This window comes from Opisthorchis viverrini (assembly GCF_000715545.1).
Source record: "Opisthorchis viverrini unplaced genomic scaffold opera_v5_246, whole genome shotgun sequence".
In the NCBI taxonomy this organism is placed as follows: domain Eukaryota; kingdom Metazoa; phylum Platyhelminthes; class Trematoda; order Opisthorchiida; family Opisthorchiidae; genus Opisthorchis; species Opisthorchis viverrini.
Window position 1 is genome coordinate 781,147 of NW_008751902.1, and position 19,159 is coordinate 800,305.

The 19,159-nt window shown below is 43.7% G+C and overlaps 1 protein-coding gene across 1 annotated transcript in view; it reads right to left on the minus strand.

Annotated features, from left to right (window-relative positions):
* Positions 1–19,159, minus strand: part of T265_08938 (hypothetical protein) — a gene marked incomplete at both ends in the record, with an annotated part of 38,933 nt that overhangs the window by 6,362 nt on the left and 13,412 nt on the right. The window contains 7 exons of the mRNA XM_009174877.1: positions 166–263; positions 509–764; positions 1,881–2,002; positions 8,653–8,923; positions 9,915–10,270; positions 10,305–10,363; positions 18,836–19,012. Of these exons, the coding sequence (XP_009173141.1) occupies positions 166–263; positions 509–764; positions 1,881–2,002; positions 8,653–8,923; positions 9,915–10,270; positions 10,305–10,363; positions 18,836–19,012 (1,339 nt within the window). The remainder of the gene's footprint in view (positions 1–165; positions 264–508; positions 765–1,880; positions 2,003–8,652; positions 8,924–9,914; positions 10,271–10,304; positions 10,364–18,835; positions 19,013–19,159) is intronic.

Sequence of the window (19,159 nt, forward strand, 5' to 3'; positions counted from 1 at the left end):
GCCTCTGGCTCTCTTCCCGCCTTCACATGGTTGGGCGAAAAGAGCCCTTCGAGGAAGTCGGTCGACTGTCATACGCAGCACGTGGCCAAGCCAACGCAACCTGTGCAGTGTGATCAATTCATCTATCGAGGGTGAGTTATTTCTCCCGAATACCATTCGACGTACTTCAGAATTGCTGATCCGGTGTTCCCACCAGATTCGGGCAATGCTCCGAAGACATCGATGGTCAAACACTGACGTCCTCTGAATGTCATTGCTGGTGGCTAGAACATTACCACCGAAAAATAGTCAAATAGTGTGCTATGCAACCAGCATCATCCAAACAACCACCCTATGGTAAGCTGTTTATTAGGTCGTACATATGTCTCAATCTGCTACAAAAATTAGTATGATTGCTTGTAAGAACACACATCAAAGAGATGCGACGAATGTAGAGTCCGTATAATTTGAACCAGCTGGTTGAAAAGCATTAAAAGTTGAGAGTTCCTTGGGCTGAAAGAACGCTTACCTTAATCGCGACAGCCAACCTCTTCACTGGTCTCATACCAGAACTGACTCTCAGCTTCTGAAGAACTTGTTTCGCACCCGGGGTAGTGAAGGTTTGAAGGATGCCAGAATATACGGTCCCAAAGGAACCCTCACCCAAAGCATGTGCAGCGTCCCAGTAGACGTCCTTAGAGGTTAATTCCCACTCATGTGGCAAACCAGATAGGAGAGGTTCGTGGAATTCGGAACGCATGCTGGTGTTTCGCGTAAGTCGTCTTCTAGAAGGAAAACACATGGTGAAAGCGAGATATCAATGGTATACACTACACAGATTGCTGTGACCAATCGAGATGATAGCCTCTCGAAACAAATCGATTCTCAGAAGCAATCTATTTTGGGCTCGTTATAGATCAGATTTATTAACTCAGCAATTGACCAACATAGAGTGAAGTATCACATCGATGTCTAAATGATTGTAAGCTTCTGAGTTCTGCCACACGCGGCAAAAGACTCAGCCTCCAGGATCCGGGTAAATGATACAGCCACCTAGAATTGGACAGCGTACTACGAAAGCGGAATTACCATGGGAAAAGACACTGTTCGGTAGCATTCGCTGTTTGTTGTTCTTCCTGATATTCACTATTATCAATAATGACAGAAACGTTACATGTGTTGCACATAATAGTAATGATAATATGACAAGCATAATTGTGATAACAAAACCACCAACATACGGGAGCATAGCATGGGTCAGTTGAGGGCAAAAGTCATGCGACCGTTTCATGCTGAATTTGAAAGGATATTAGTTAGTATTCTTATGGTCCAGTATAAGATGCAGACAAAAAGTTTCACTATACGTGAAGATGTATAGCGAGCTTCTTTAAAACAATGATTAGGAAAGGCCAGCCCAGGGATATGACTAGGGGCAAAATGCTTAAGCCTTTTGAATAGTCAACTGAGATTTTGTCCCTCAGGGAAGCCAATCTTTGCTTAAAAGCTGTACAGCCGTTATAACCTTATTAGGAATGATAAGCATTATGTGCATTTCATAAAACTTCAGGAGGTCTCGAAACGGTGACCTCCCAGCTAGTAGTTTGAACAGAACCGTTCGATCAGCAGCGTGATTATCTGGCACTTAGACAGGATACAGCGCCATTCATCATCCACCCGTGGAATAAATATCACTGAAAGCGTCATTCTTCGTGTGAATTATTCATCCTTCTAAGTTACCCATAGACTGAGTTGGAATACTGTTGAAAACCTCTACTGTACATCGCGCCGCAACAAGACAGCCTCAGCGATATTGCCTACTTGCGGTATTTACCACCAGGCATCGTTTGGAAGATGACTATAGCAGTGATGATACTGCAGAAAGTGCGAGCTGGGAGACTTACCGCAATGAACGATGGGTGGCCCAAACTGCAGCTGATCCCGTTACCAACAACACTACCAGACAGAGAGCTAAAGGTAGGAAGATGCGCTCTGGAAGGTAAGTGAAAGGTACGACACTCAAATCCTGAGGAAGAGCAAATGATGTCACAATGTTTTTGGCACAACAGTGTATTAATGAAACGTAGATAAGAAAAAAAACATTGAAAGAACATAGTTACTTCTGGAAGGTAAAAGAAAGGTACGACACTCAAATCCTGAGGAAGAGCAAATGATGTCACAATGTTTTTGGCACAACAGTGTATTAATGAAACGTAGATAAGAAAAAAAACATTGAAAGAAACATAGTTACTTCAGTAAGTATGGTACGCAGTGTTTAGTCAAACATTCTGAGGGGTGATACACAAAGACCTGTTGAAAGACGTTATTCCTCCTGTACATGATTTGAGAAGATTCACGCTAGGTGCATTTCCTTTGAGAAGGAAAATAGCGTAATATGGAGTGGATGATCAATTGTCGTAAGATTGTACCACCACCCCCGAATAGTATGCTTTCAACCGCCATCATCATCGGAAGCGTAACATAAATGTTGAACACTGATGCTTCTAAAAGACTATCGAATCACTCCGTCCCAAATTTATTGACGTTACGAGATATTAAAAGCCTTCCAAAAGAATAGCATGCTGGCCACTCAGGTTGAAAGTGCCTTCCGTACATATGCTATCACTTACCAGAAAATACGACTTTAGTTGCTCAAGAAACCATTCACGTGAACATTAATGATGCAATTTAGAGGAAGTTATCAGTTTAACTGCTCGTAACAGAAATCATCTAACCCACGGAGCCGACAATGTAGGACGTCAGTCCATCCCCATTCTGAGGAAGACAAGTTTATTTGAAGGAACACCGTATATCAGGCACATGTTTCATGACCAAGATCTGAAATAAACCGCATAAGACGTACTGTTCGGCTGAAGCGGCTTTGGGACGTGTCCTATTCTGCACATAGTCAGCGCATCGAAAGGTGTAAATGGAAAATGTTTGGGATACATCTACAATACATCACTGCTGGTCACTGTTTTGGTCTTGACATAAAAGGTTTGTCCGGTCGCGGGAATAAGTTATCAAGCTGTTTTAGTTTTAGGGGAAACGGTAAGCCAGAGATCCGCGGTTCGAGTCCGTTCCGAGGCGCATGTTTTTGTTGTATGTATGCCAAAACAGTTCATTTGAAAATCACTCCTTTTAGGAACTTTTTCTGGCTAGTGCGAGTGACCAGGTTCAACGAGCGATGGATTGGGGATATTGGACGGGTTTTGTTCTTCGATCAAGCCACTTCAATAACTTAGTCTTCTTGGGTGTCCTTCAGTTTTTGTTGGTCTGTACCGACACGACAGTTTGGTTTGGTGTGAGACCACGTCGATTTTTTTTTATCGCGTTACATGTTTCAGACCTAAGTCCATTCGTTTGATAATTCTCTTTTGTGGAAAACCGCCCACCACCACGTACCAACTCCGCCGGGCTAAATTCAGTCTCGTTAGTTCCACGCTTTTTATTCTATTCTACTCTATTCTATTCAGTTCTACGCCATTCACATTGGTATGCTTGGCAATTTTCACCACCTGGAACAACGGCCGTGGCGTTAAAAATTGCCTTGAAGTCCCACTATTTCCTAGATCAATTTTGTATGCTCTGACCAGTACATACTCCACTATTGTCGGGTCTTTGATCAGCGATGCTAATATGAAGTCCCCTAGCCGTCTGTACCATGTAAATCCTAGTGTTCGATCACACCAGCCGATCGGTTGTATAACTTAGTGACCCACACTAACTAAGCTTCCAACAGACATCCGACACTGACTTATTGTGCTGGCCGTCTGCATCAAAACTTAGCTAATTTGGTAACAAACTCATGTGGCTTGAAGAAGCTTTGGTGTCTAGAAATAGAATTAACTGTTTATTAAAACTACCTGAAACGAAGCATGTGGGTCTTATCTTACCTAAGATGAATTCAAAATTGTATAAAGTTTTGGTCCAGCTTTCGAGGCCGTGTGTCTAAAGATAAGATGAAAAGCGCAGAAACAAACTGGGAACCAGATCATCCCGCGGAATAGGACAGCGATGAATATACTACCGTCGTGAATGTAAAGGCAATCGTACTTACGGCTACCTAGTAATGACAGATGATAGAATCAATAGAAATTTTGGTCAGATGTCCAACACAGATGCCTAAGAGTACAAGGAACTAAATAACCACTAAATTAGCACAGATAACTCCAATGATACACCGAAAGTGTCACGCAGCTGATTCGATCGACTCCGCCAACGAGTTTCAATTGACAATAACGAACCACAGTCCTCAACATACCGTAAAATCTTCTGTCCGTGATTCGATTCACTGACAGAATGCCAGAGTATCCGCTTCTAAAATACAGAGCTAGCAAATACGTTGTTATAACCGTTTGCTGAAATTCTCTGAGGGGAAGGCGCGTGGTTTCCTTATCCTATGCTTCCCTCAGTCCGACTGTTGCAGCGTCACTTCACTTGAACTGATTGTCAAAGAAGTTATCCTTTCAAGGGATTACCTTGAAGATCGTTCAATGAAAATGCTAACCCCCTGAGCAATTAAACTGATCCTCGCGTTTCCACAGTCATGTTATTCATCTACAGTTTGAGCCCCTTGAATATCCCAGCATTCATCCTTAAAATGACTATATTCTCTTCGGCTAAACAACTTTGAATTGAAGTCAATGCTCAAACTAGATGTTATCTATAAAAACAATAGAACTTTCCAGGAGTCTTGGTCCTATGCTACCACTATGATACGTAAACGATACCAATAAGGAATGAGTAACAATTCGCTCATGATTTCATTAAGAATTTAAACTAGAATTGTGAATGTCAACACACATGCATGTGTTAATGGGTTAAGCTGTCTGTTGAGGGCGTGTACATTGGGCTCCAGTGAGATGCGGTGAGAACGGAGAGGTACTATACACTGGGTATTATTTCGACACATTGACGGTCTTGAACCGTATGTCAAATGTTTGAATACATGCAATTTGTGCATTTATTCCCATACTACTGTATCCCCCGAATGAGTTGTGTCTTGCGAACCCCTAGGTGGAACCACGTGGTTTTTCCCCATATCCTTGCTAAAGGGGTCAAGCAGTAACAATTATAATCACGACGTATTAGGGTATTTTGTTGCCAACAGGTACTTTTCGGATATCATGAGGTATTGCTTTCGAAACAAACAGGCTGATCAAGCCAACCACTATCACAGGACTCTTTCAGATAAACAACTAACTTGTACAAAGTCAGATGGTTACAGATTTAGTACGTCAACTAATGGGGAGCCTAAAACAATCCACCCAGCCTCAGAATGAATAGACTAGTCAGGAGTCTCGAAAAATTAAGGGTGCATAAAAAAGGAGAAAATTAGGGTTGGAGGAATCACAGGGGAAATCCCGTGATAAGTACATGCAGTTATTCTTCTAGTAAAAGCTGTCCTTGAGAATGTACAAAGTGGTCTCTGTCTACGAGTGAACTTTATATAGAGGGGACATATATTCGTACGAAGTGAACATTCACCCTGCCTTGTTTCGCAGGGTTTTGTGCTGATTACGGTTCACTACTTACTTTCCTAAAACTTGATAAACATGGTCCCGTTACTAGGGAAAACACCCGACAGCAACCGTGACATCCGTCAAACGGGATGAATGAAGATAGAACAACGCTCGTTTGATACACACGCATAAGGTGCACGGCAAAAACGGCAAACGAATATGGCATAATATCCGACTCCAGCAAACCGGATATTGGTAGATATTAGATACGAGTGACAGGATTAACCGGATTCTGTTCTGAAGATGCAATTCTGTAAAGTACACACGTGACTGACGCTCGAGAGTCCCGCAATCCTGTCAGAAACGGTAAGTGCGTAAGCGGCAGCTACAAATAGGGCGAAGTAATGACGCCGGCAAACGTGAATGGTGGTTTGCACACTAGGAAAAGGCTTCGTATCACATAGCTGGTTTGTCTTCATTAGGATGTGGTGTTCATAAGAGATTCACATCTATTTCAGCATAAAAAATTCCGAAGAATTGGAGAGCGGGGAGGTACCTTTGAAGAACGCTGCCCATCTGGAAGATTCGAGGATTTCAAACGTTCTGATTGGTGTCCAGGATCCATTGCCACCCAGCGAGACAGTCATGAACTGAAACTCGTACACGCCGGGCCAGAGATTTCGCAACTGTACGAACTGTTGCCTAAATATTGCCGGCTTATTTGGACCGAATGGGGACGATGAATTCCCTTGTCGCTCTGGATAGCAAACCATCGACCATTCTGATAATAGCTGCAAGGTCATAAAAGTGCAAATGTGATGTTTAAGAAAAGCAGGCTTGTCTACAATACAAACGCATCAAGTAAAAAACATCGTAGTTGAAGACAATAACAAATTGTGGAATGAAAAAATGAATAGTCGTTCGGCTGTAGCTGCCATACCACCCGGGGTAAGCACGTGGGTTGAGGTACTGCCAGGTTACCCAAGCCTAGACGGGAGCAGTCGAGATGCAGGTGTCTGATTCGAACCACAGTTGCTTTTGAGTTTGGACTTTCACAGGTCGCACTTATAGATTTTGGGCAACTGCCCACTAACTGTAAGCCTTCCAGCTTGGAAATTCCCGATCGGTTTGCAGAGACGTATAGAAAACTCAAGTGTGTTTACCAGGACGAAAATTCTTCATTACAGGTGACAATTAATAACAATAATAATAATAATTTGTATGCGAAGGTTTACAAACAGACCCACACCCGCGACGGCATCGATGCGACCTATGATTTCACAGATCAAACGACGTGGTGAAATGGTGGATACTACTGTAGGGGCATACACATAGTATATTTTATCGTAAATCCGCTTCCGTCTCTTGAAAGGTGAGATCCCATACGGAATTCATGGAGTCGCTTTATAGCATTTGCTTGCATTTTAGTAACAGTCAATGGATATCCAAAAAAGTTCATGAAAACGCGTTCGAGGACAAGATGGATATTTGGTTTTTGTAAGCGAGATGCATATGAGAGTTTTGCTTCCCTGTCCAATAGTCTGTCACTGTTCAGTTGCTGTTTTCTAATAAACAACACAGCGAAGACCTTTTTGCTGAAGGTGGAAGACGGCTGGATCCAAGTGTTGCCATAGAATGTACTGTTCATAATTCACTCAGACACTTAGCCTTTTATTATGCCTTATCTACCGTGGTGGCAGAATTGATATTTCACGGCTATCATAATCCGGCATACATATTTTTGCATGGGTGTAAATAGCGGGTGATGTGGGGACCCTGGTCCATCAAGTAAATATGTTGTGAATTCCAAGTTTTCTCTTCTTATTCAATTGTTCATGATGGTGGCTCATTGTTTTGTCTATAACACTTAATCCTAGAGGTCATACAGGCTAAAGTGTTATCAGGTTGATCCGTGCAGAAGTGGCGTAGTACCGAACATACTCCATGGAATTCAAATCGTGTGGTTCGATGTGACAACCACATCTTGTGGCTTGTATCCTAGCACAACGCGAACATTCTCCTCTATAATAACTGGTCATTCATGTGGTCTTTGCTGATTTAAAAGCATTATTGCGCTATCTTACCTGCCGAGGTGATGCACACTCCACTAAAACTAGTCACTGCAAAATGAAATCGCCGGACTACGTTCATTGATTCATCGATTCAGTCTACAAGGTGACATATATTTTCGTGAATGATCATGATCCAACCTGAGAACCTAGAAAGTGGGCATGTTTACTCCAACATTTGGCACAGGTATGGTAGTCCTCAGGTGGGATTCAAGGCCAAACTGGGCACGTCGTGCACGGTCACGTGTAAATGGAACACACGCTACCTGGGCATAATCGTAATTATTGTTGCGCATGCTGAGTAGTCCTTCATTACGTTAAGATTAACACGAACGACTTGACACACAGTGATCCGCCCAATGCTGAAACACTTCGGTGGGGCAAAGCCAATGACAACGAAAGCTTGCGGAAGTCGATAAGTGCTGTGCACAAGGGTAGCGCTACTCCACCGCGATGTATCGGGTTTGTGTACTAAGAGGTGTTTGTTGGAATTAGTTCGTTGGTATCAAGATACCAATGGGTTTTGCGTTATACTCTGCGGTTCACTTCTGTTCGACCACCCTGGACCGTGCATACATACGTCAGATGCTGCGGGTCGCCGTGGTATATTGCAGCGAACAGCGAAGGATGAAGGGTGGTCACAGAAAACACGTTGAACTGACTAGTCTAAACCGTAACAGTTCTGTTGTATTCCACGGTGAAATTTCAGTTAAATTCATACCAGTTGAAATACAGAACACTATGCTGAAGGCTTTTAAGAGTTGCGCGTTTTCACTGGCTCGTATGGTGTAACACATGACAGACAACAGTGTATACCACTTATACAAATGCGGGTACACCATCCATAGGCGTCCAGATCGAGCCGAGTCATTCTGTCATTCAGTCACAAAGATACAAACCGACTTTGCAAATCATACTGCTGAATTGTACCCCCGAGTATGTACCACCACGTTGAAACCGATGACAGAAAGTGAGGTGTCACTTATTTTATAGCATTCGATCCACTGAAGGTCACCGTTTATTGAGAATGTCATCAATTGCAGGACTTCAGTGACAGAGTAGAAGAACTACACCTGGAAGGTGGCTGTGAAGAATTCATTCCGTATGGATGCCCATTTCAAGAAATGGACCAGGACACTCACTTGGTCGGTGAAAGTTCCAGTAACTCGGCGGTAACGTAGCCAATAGAAAAGTACAACACCATTCGGATGTGGTGGACTAAGCCATTCAAACTCAACGTGGAAGGATGCCAGTGCAGGATGTGTCGTACTGGACGATGAGTACGACTTTTGAGTTGGTCGAGAATCATAATGCGTGTCGACCGTCTTTTGATCTGCGTCAACGGAGGCATCACTGACGGTCACGTTAATAAATGTCGTATCTAAAGTATCTTTCTCAGCTATTGCTTTGGTCCTTTGAAGGACTAGGGCAGGAGCACTACACCAGGGGACTGAAACAGACTCATTCGTTGGTTTCTGAAACATAAAGAAAACAGTGGAAGGCAAGGTGAGGAAGACTTGAAAGCCAAGTTCATACGAAAAGTATAAATTCAGACGAAAACAACAAGTCTGTGACTCTGTCATTAAAAAATTCACTTGAATTTTCGAATTCATGCACAGTAAGGACTGCAGTTACTTGATCACTGAACCACAAGAACATGATTTACGTCCCTGAGGAACTGCATGATGGTGAATTTTTCGACGTCAAAACCCTATTTTAATGGAGTTGTAGAGGACCGAAACGAAGAATCGGTGTCAAAAGTATAATCGGTGACGCTTTGAGTGTCGCTCAGCTAAAATTCATCTACGACGTATTGCACTGAAGACAAATAAAACAGATTTGACACGGTCGGGCCACCTAAGTGGTAAAAACGAACAGACATTCCCGGATACCAGTCCCGAAAGGACATTCGAAGGCGGACCACAGCAAGCTGCTCATCACAATTTTGGTATGAAATGCAGCCTCGTAAACATCAGATTCTCTGGCCAATCATCTGCAGATAACTGGTTATCTGAGTGACCTGTTAGACCGAAGATCACATTCACCAACCTTATAAACTGGTGGGCAAACGCGTGGTCCCCAAGAAAACAGTCTAAAACTGGATTACAGGGTGAGCTATCCAATTCACCTACGTTTACCCGGCGGGTCTTAACAAGCCGGAGTGAGTTGCGTTCTCATTGAGAAGTATGCTTGGCTTCTCTGAGAATCAGTCAACTCAATTTGCTGCCGGCCACTCAGAAGCTTCCCAGAAATTTGTATCCATACAACAGTTACCTGTTACGAATATACCGGTTGGCATACTGAATTTACTTGAGGGTTGTTGAGATGCCCTGAGAAGCTTAGTACCTAGGTCGGTAATCCCGGAGAAGAATAACTTCGGGAACGATTGGTCCACTTAACATACAGTTCCAGGCTGGAGACTTGTGGATCTTTCACACAGGATGTCTCACCACATTTGATTCGCAGAAAAAGCGACAAAATGTAGAGAAGCATTGAAGCTATTTGCAAAGGTATTACGCTAATAAGAGGATGGCCAAGTTCGTCATGCGGATCATGGCAAGCAGAGACGCCAAACAAGTATTCCGTGTAGTGGTTCAACCCATTGACGACCACTTCAGTGGGGTACGCGGGAAGTCGGATGAACTGAGCAGGTGAGTCATCGTATAGCAGAGACGCAGTGAGATACGCGAACGGTTTTAGTAGCCGACCGTTGGGAGATATGACGTCTGTTAATGAAGAAGGAACAAGAGGCGTTGGTCCCTGGAAAAAGCGAAACGTCAGCGATACAACCAACCTGAAGAGTTAAGTAAAAATCCCATTCTGTCAAGCAAGAGTTATGGTGTTCCCCACAAACTAAGAAAGGCGAAGAAGAATGAGCAGTAATAATAATAATAATAATAATAATAATAATAATAATAATAAAAGCAGCGAGATAACGGCTCCAACAAACGAGTTAATTGTCTAAGATAGGAGGAAACACAGACAGCAAGGAGCATTTACATTCGTATGGCAAAAGACGCCTCTCACAATGCATAAGCATGGTAAGAAACCATTAGAGGAGAGAGGCAGCCTAACTGGCTCCAGAAGTGGTCGCAGTAATGGGAAGGACTATGCATTAGAGTGGCGAGAGTGAGTCAAGACTAACTGATCGAGTACCATATGCGACGCACGAAATCCCCATAAGGCTATCAGCTCTTTCACTTCCTCCCCAACAAAAAGTAGGTAACAAATTAGTCAAGCCAAGAGATCAATGAAGAATACATTTCCCCTGGGGGCGAAGAGCAAGAAATCAGCATTATTAAAAGTAATGGCCTTTGCGGAGTCAAAAACCCATATGGCAACCGACGTGCTGTTGACAAAAGACTCAACTGCGGCTCCCGTTCACGATATCTCTCAGTCAACTGTGCTGCGCAGAAGACACGTCACAATTCAGAATAAAAATATAATAATCGTTGAGAGTTTTCAGCAACCTTGTGAGTAGTTTCCTTTATGAAAATAATCGTTGAGCTGTTGCGCCCTTTCGGTGCCTAGTGGCATGCCAACTCGAAGGAAGCACGAGGGCTGGGATACTGTCAGGTTGCCCAAGCCTAGACAGGGGAAGAGGTCGGGTTCGAGCAACGGACCTTCCAGTAAGTAAATTCGCGCTCTAACCAAATGAGCGACCTCGCCCCCTCTCACAATTCAGCTGGGCCAATAATTCAGATAAAGAAAGATTTCTCCTAGATGCGCCACAACAGAGGATTTACAAGATGTTTTCGATGGTTCTCTACCAGTTTCGATCTTCCTAGGCTTATCCAGTGTACGTGGTCCACAAATTTGCATCAACCATAATTCGCACGTGAACGGAGGAACTTTAAGTTGTTTATCTATTTCACAACTCTGCAGATGTGGCACAGATCAAGCCAGGGTAATTTACAGATTGCCAATCTGGAGAACAGTGGATTGGTTGTTCCAGTCTTCGAATGCGAAAAAACTTTGATGTATTTTTCTTCTAACGTGAGCTACGAGTTTGGATTCTGCTTGGAGAAGGGAAGCTACTGTGCAGTCGAACAACGTTCCATACACTCTCCTTGCTGTTCAAACCTTCGGGGCCAGATAACTGAGTCTACTCCCTTAATTCTAGTCTTCTTCCAATGCAACCAAATAATCGATCAAACGAAAATCATGCAAGCGATACGATACACTGCAGAACATCCTGACATATCACTGAACAAGCAGACGACACTTTCTCCGCCAAGTGCGATTCGAAATGGGTGAGAATGCACTTTGAAGCCGGAACCAAAACGATTGAGCTACAAAAGTGATGAAGAGATCCTAACTTGCCAAAACTAGCTTAACAAAAAGGGCAGGTGGTGGCCGGGGAGGAAAAGGGGACAACTACAAGCTATATATACAGTAGTGACTGTGACGGTTGAAGCCACTCGTTGACGGCGAAAGATTGTAATTCGACTGTCAAGTAATAGACCATAGCATCGGTAAGGGTGAAAATAAACCCCCACTTAGTGAATATGTTGTTCTCAGTGACAGGTGTTACTGTGTTTCAAATATCTTGGAGGAGGAGGACAAAACCACACCTATCGGTGCTGTAAAATAGCAAGACGAAACTCAACACCCAGAAATAAACACACGTAGACGAACGACGGCTGGTTCATTAGGCAATTGATTCATCCTATCCATGCTGGGATCCGTAAATCACACTTACCTTACTGTGTCGGACACAGCCCAGTGAAAACCATCCAACACGAAAATGCGACGTTCTACACAATCAAGCACATTGGACGAGACAAGGACAGACACCTACACAAAATCACCACGTGAGACCGAAAAAAATATAGTCCAGGAATGGATAGCACGGACGAGACAATGTGCGACTTGTAAATTTGGGCACGTGGTTACTGCTAACTGAAGCCTATATATACAATCCGCATGATGTACGCACCCAGCCAGGTCAACAAGGCAACATGCAAGTAAGTACCAATATCAGTTAATATATCAATTGATGTAATGAATACAAAAAAAGTACTCATTACATCACATTGTAATAGTCTGTGATATTTGTGGTATGTAATCGTGATTATCCTGGTTATTGTTAGTTGTGTAGGTCATGGTTGTACGAGGGCTGGGATACTGCGAGGGCGCCCACACCTAGACAGGAGGACGATTAGGGTCCTCAACCAAAGCCTTTGACTCAAAAGCCTAACCGCAAGGCAGCGGTGTTTGGCGGGGAAATGCAAATGCATTACCTTTTCTACGGAACAAGTCGCCATACATGTTCTAACCCCCAACCTGGAGGGCCAGGAGACTGTGTTCGTCAGACCTCTAACCACTGACCAACCTGGTATGAGAGACTCTGCGAGCGTCGCGCGGACACCCCCCAGTATAGCTCAATGGGTCTCCGAGGTACACAAACCGCCACACCACGGTAAGGTCCAGTATCTTCGTGACGGAAGCATCGGCACTGAAGCATCAGTGCCAACACTGATGTTGCTGTCATTGATGATGATGACGATATCCTGGTTATAACCATAGACTGCGGACTATGACGACGTACATCATCCGCATCGAGATTTTCATTGTGATAAGTACAACAAACAGAGAACAGTCCCCAACAAGTTGTATCCTGCGGAGTTAATTATCGCCAAAGGAAAGATCATTCGGAAACAGCTGCGGTTCACGGTAGATAAAACAGCAGCAGTGAAGCTCAACCAAACTTTGCTTGCTGTAAAGAGTAATATACTTCCAAGTATGTTTGTGAAACGCGAAACGGCCACTGAAGATCACATCGATCAACAAATCGTGTAACAGAAACCAAAATTTATACACAGACCGTAGTAATTGCAATGTTTGCGTATTAGTAATGAGAAAAACCGTAACATGTCGATACAGAACTGTTTGTTAAAGTGGGAAACCTAAGCTAATTACCAGGTGATTGGCCGGCAGATTTACCACCTCGTTCAGCTGTAACACGGTTTTGGTGAATATGTGTCATGCTATCCGAAGGAAGCACGAGAGCTGAGATATTTTTAGGTTGCCTAAGCCTAGAGAAGCAATCGAGATGAGGAGTTTCGGTTCGGTCAGTAAGCTCGCGCTCTAACCACGCAGCTATCTCACGTTCAAGTGAGCTTCCACCACACTCGTCAACGAACACAAATCACGGTCATTAAAGTCGAACTAATTGATATCGTCAATGAGAACTGGTCGGTGCATGTTTTGTTTCAAACTTCTGCTGCATCTTGCAGGCAATATTAATTAGTCTTACTTTTAAACATCGCTCCACATGGTCGATGATCCGATTACAGTCGACTCTGGAGTTGGCAAATGGGAAGTAAATTGGCATCAATGCTGCTACTGGATTTGTCCAAACGTGTGGGTACTGCCGATTGGAAGGAATGATGTCGTTAGTTTACTCGTTTTTTTTCAGTTTTATGTTAATTTGTGCCAGATCAGCAAATAAGAGACAAAACGCCCAACAATTGCTGAATAACATACAAGTGTTCGTACATGGAGTGGGAGTGTTGTGTACCTTAGATACATAGAGTGAGCCAACTACCTACTGCGGCGTAAAGTAGTTTCGGGAGTTGCTGGATGCAGATGATGCATGTCACCGTGAAGATAAAGAAGTCCCGCGTTTTCCTTGGCCGATGTTGACCTTTCCATAATGTTGGGTGTGAATTTTGGAAGAAGAAACAACCTGGATGAGCAGCCCAAGAGACAATGTGATTTAAGTGAGCGATTTTGCTCGCGCGACATGTCTTAGGCTAATCTGAAAGAGCTCACATTCTGATAGTAGCCTGCGAATGAAATGAGGTTAGTAAGCATATGCAACTGCTTCGTCGATCAGCGCCTCGATCAGCGCATGAATATTGTCACCCATCGGGTTTGAGAAACCTAACTGACTGTGTTTATTAGCGGTTATGCCTCGTCTCACTTATGGGTCCGATCCTTCCAGGCAAGCGTTTTCCGCAAAATTACCAAGGGTGCATAACGTGTAGTAAACGCCAAAAACGGTCAAAAAGCTGTCAGCTTATCGTATTTCAATTTTATGTGACATTTCGGGAATTCGGAGATGGATTGGCATCCACTGGACACTGAAACACGATTGGCCGTTGGGATCACATTTTCGACCAACCCGATCTTCCGACCAATCACCTGCGAGTAGGGCTAAGTGGCCACAGTAATGCCTAAATCCGAACGGTAAGGTGGTATTGATGAGAATCCTCCCCAACATACTCTTACCGAACGCTGCCTCTCCAATGTCTTATGGCTTTATATTGCTTCCGCAGACACTCATTCACTGAAAAATGCGTAGGACCACGTGACGAGTATTAGCTTACTAGACCCAATGCTTATCGGTTCGTTTCAACAGCAGCTCTAGCTGAACGGGGGATAGGGTAACAGAGCTCCTAGTGGCTAAAACTGAAGGAGTTTCGCCGACTAATTGGTGGATGTCATGGAAAAGCATCCCGGAATTCGCAGAATTAATTCAGTCATCTGCACGAAAACAAATAAAACGAATAATAGACGTGGCGTGATGGCGTTTCGTGGACAGGGTGCATTTTTTCGTAACAACCTCACTTCAGTATGTGGCTGGCATACGTGTAGATCACAGTTGGATCCATTTCCGTTTGACTCACTCTTTTTTTAAAATAGTTGCAGCTCTACACGTATGCTCTGTTAGTATAAACCAAAGGCTCCCAAATAGATTGCAGTCCAGTCTAATAGAAGTCAACATTTGAGAATGTGAAGACCGTCTGCGTATCACATGATTGAAGTAACCCTTCTATAAGTTTTGGGGTTGTTTTCCGATAACATCTACCGCATACTAACAAAAAAATCACTAGGAGTGAAGTGAAAAAGGCCAGCGTTCTTGCAATATTGCCACGGTGCGTACGTGCGCTGGCACGTTCACTCGCATCCCGATGGCGAGTGGCCAGCGGACACTTTTAGTCGAGCAGTGCATGTTGATCTTCCTCCGTAGGGACCGAGGAAAAATTCCAGATGTTTTATACTACCGTTCACTGTTAGCTTCAGCTGTTAAGATGCGAAATTACTGAATAGAAGTTCCACAGTTCGAACTCAACCCCGGCATCTCAACTGCTTCGGTCTAGGCTTGGGCAACCTGGTAGTACATCATCATCAACAATGACAGCAACATCAGTGTTGGCACTGATGCTTCACTGCCGTAGTAGTATGTAGTGGTAGTACGTAGGCCCTCGTACCTCCTTCGGGCGGTATGGCAGCTAGACACGAAAAGGGTGTTACAGCTGAAAGATTGTATATTACTACTATCTCAATTTCAGCCAACACAAGTTCCTCTACTACTTCTGGTGTTGTTGCTAACATTTTGGTGCTTGAGATTTCGTGTACATGGAATCGTCATCCAACGTAGCTGCAACTGGACGTGTGATCAGGACTATGTGGATTGTGTGATTGGTTGTGATTTACAGCAGAAAACCGAGCCATGGCATTGTCGAACACGGTGTTTACAAAATCTAGAGGAATGTATTGACATATTCTGTTCGCCTGCGTACGACGGACCACATTTGACGCAAGAAGAAGCGGAAATTGGGACCGATGCCGAAGAGGACTGGGATGGCCCATATTGACCCATATTACTGAAATATCGATCTTCCCTTTGGAACATTTTCATGTCTCACCGCTATAGTACAGAAATACAGAACCTTCTTTAGAAGCACATCTTAAGTGCATCTCCAAACCTGGTGATGGCTACGGCTTCCATGCAGAACATAACTGGTCACCAAACAGAGAGAAGCAACATACAAACAAGCAAGGGTTGATCAAGCATCCCACATTGATGTAATAATATCCGTTTGTGAGTTGGCGGTGCTTCGGATTAATTACGTACAAAACACGCACACAATGAGTTCACATCCGCTTCACGAAAAGAAGACAAACATTGGTAATCGAAGTTGACAGAGTCTTACCATCGGTTTGTTCCACGTTCGATGTATCGCGATGACGTCGGGAGTGGATCGAACCATGACTACAGTGGAAATGGGTTTCGAAAAAACAGCTATGTAATGGTAACAACGAATAAAAGACGGCTAAGGTAGGGTTGAATGAAGATGCGTAGGAATGGCAGCGAGTACGAGCGGATTGGAGATAGATGCGGGAAATCTACGCCAAAGCGATACATACATGTACCTGAAACCAACCGGCCATATAGCACAGCTCGTTCTGCATCTATTAGGTGAAACCTGCGTGTGAGTCCGCATCACAGCTGATGTCAAGAAGCTATTCAAATCATCCGAACTAGACTGTTGGTAAAGTATATTTCGAAGTGAGCATGGAGGTACTGTTCAACTCAGTAATAAAACGAGGGTTGCATCGCTTATTCCGATGCATCCTGATATGGCTAGTGATCTGACAGAAAAGTCCTGTACAGAATGGTTTAGGGACCGTGTTCCACTCAAAGGTACACACAAAAATGCTAACCGAAAAAAGGCGTATTACTTAAGGCTGGGGGTGAGACAAGGACTGAGATTCGCAGGCATATAAAACACTACCGAGGCTCAAGCGATTTGGCTTATGAATAGAATTCCACACCTCTGTTACAACATATTTATTTTAACCGCCCCACTGTAACAAATTCACACAGAGGAACAAAATAAAGACAAACCCCGTACAACAAGTTCCAAGCTTACCTTCTAGGCGAGAGGAGGAAATTTTGTAGACGGTCTTCAAAAAGAATCCGCTCTAGCTGTGCAGAGGGACTTTTACGTTCTATTGGTGTGGATTCTTCTGATTGAGAATTAGCTGTACGACACATATAGACACACGAAGTACAACTCAATTGAGGCACACTTCTAGCGTCCATGTGTGCAGTATATTCGCGTTCCGTAGATACATGCTGGTTATCTTCTGCAGGCCTTTGCATCGCTTCTGAAAAAGGACAAACAATGAACGAACTAGATGGAAATTACTGCACGCGAGTAACTCATTGTCTCGAGCATGCATCAATTCGGCGAATTTGGAGAACGAATGGGACCTAGCAGTACAAACATGCGGCAGTTCTCTTCACGGGATGGAGTCAATAAGATTGGCACAGAAATACATGAAATCCTCGGCTAAATACGGGAAACAGTTAGCTAAAAATGCATAATCGAACTCCCGTATATCGACTGCCGTTCGAATCCTAGTTCAAGGGACCGATGGCCAACAAAATTACTACCAATCGGTTTCTGTGGATGTCGTGACAAGGTTTTCTATGTGTAGATAACCCTGCATAAATGTACCTGATAAGTTGTCCGAAAGTGGTGACCAGTTTGAGCACCTGCATATATAATTTTAAACCGAAGTCGAACGTACTGTGGCAAACAAAATAGCCACTAAGAACAAATGAGATTACTGACGTACGGTCTGTGACGAAGCTTGCAACACCATTCCGAGACATAGAGCGATATTCCAATCAAACGGTCTGTCGGCCTCTAAAAGTTACGGTTATGGTATTGTAGGCAAAACTACGCTTAGCTCCATAGCCACACTGTCCGACTATTACACAAGATCGAGCCAATCTGCCAGGAATATCTGGTTGTCCCATACCCGCTGCTACGTCAGGCCTGAGTAGACAACAGGTAAACTGTCCTGGCTGGTTAATTACTCATTCGGATAAGAAAAAATAAAGAAGCCAACCTGATGGGTCATCGGCGAGGCTAGGAACAGCGGAGAATCAGCAGTAAAATTGGGTTCGAGACCCGTCGGAGCGCACTCGACAAAATCAAACCTAACAGTCACAATCATCGAACCGAATTGTTACCTTTCCAAGGGACTTATAAAGTGAGCTATAAACTTTGATCTCATTCATAACGAAATAATGTTCTGAGGTTTATTGACAAACAAATTATCTAGAGTTGCTGAAAACTTCGACAGTTCACGACCGGTTTCATCCCAGGGTTTCTGTCAACACCATGAAGAACAAAGAGAGATTCAGTTAGGGTTCAGTTGAGTTTCCTGTTAATAGTTTTCGCAAATGAGTGTATTTTGCAAAGAGCTCAGAGCTGTGTGGACTGATGATTAGCTTGACTAAAAGCGCGATTGTCCTGGTAAAGACAACAAAAATAATCCATCCCTGATGAGGTGACCTGATAACAACACCGTGCCCCGTTCTGGGGGAAAACACATGAGGGACATTCAAACCAAGTGATTGAGCAAGCAGTTGATTCTCAAAGATGAAAGGATACAATGAAAGAAATAGACATTGAAAATGACAAACTTAGAGAGCGACCAGAAATGGCATACCAGAGAGCTGAACCAGTACGATAAAGCTACTGAGTAAAACCGGGAACAAAAGATAAACCCCCTTACCACTGGTGCAAGTTTGCGCTCGACGTTGTAGTTCTGTACTGATTTCAACCGGCATTGCACGGTACCATAGCTGATAAGCAATAATAACTCCGTTTGGATCAACAGGTGGAGACCAGCTCAAACGAACCGTGTACGGTCCAGTAGGATAAGCCGACAGAAGTAGAGGAACGGAAGGAGCTGAAAGAGGAGGATAACACAGAAACGCGATTAAAAACCCCGAGACAAGTACGAGTTATATACGCCATAGATGTCATTTTCATGGGTCTGTGATGACACCATCATCGTTCGGATCACAGAATAAACCTTGCAAAACTGTGATGGCAA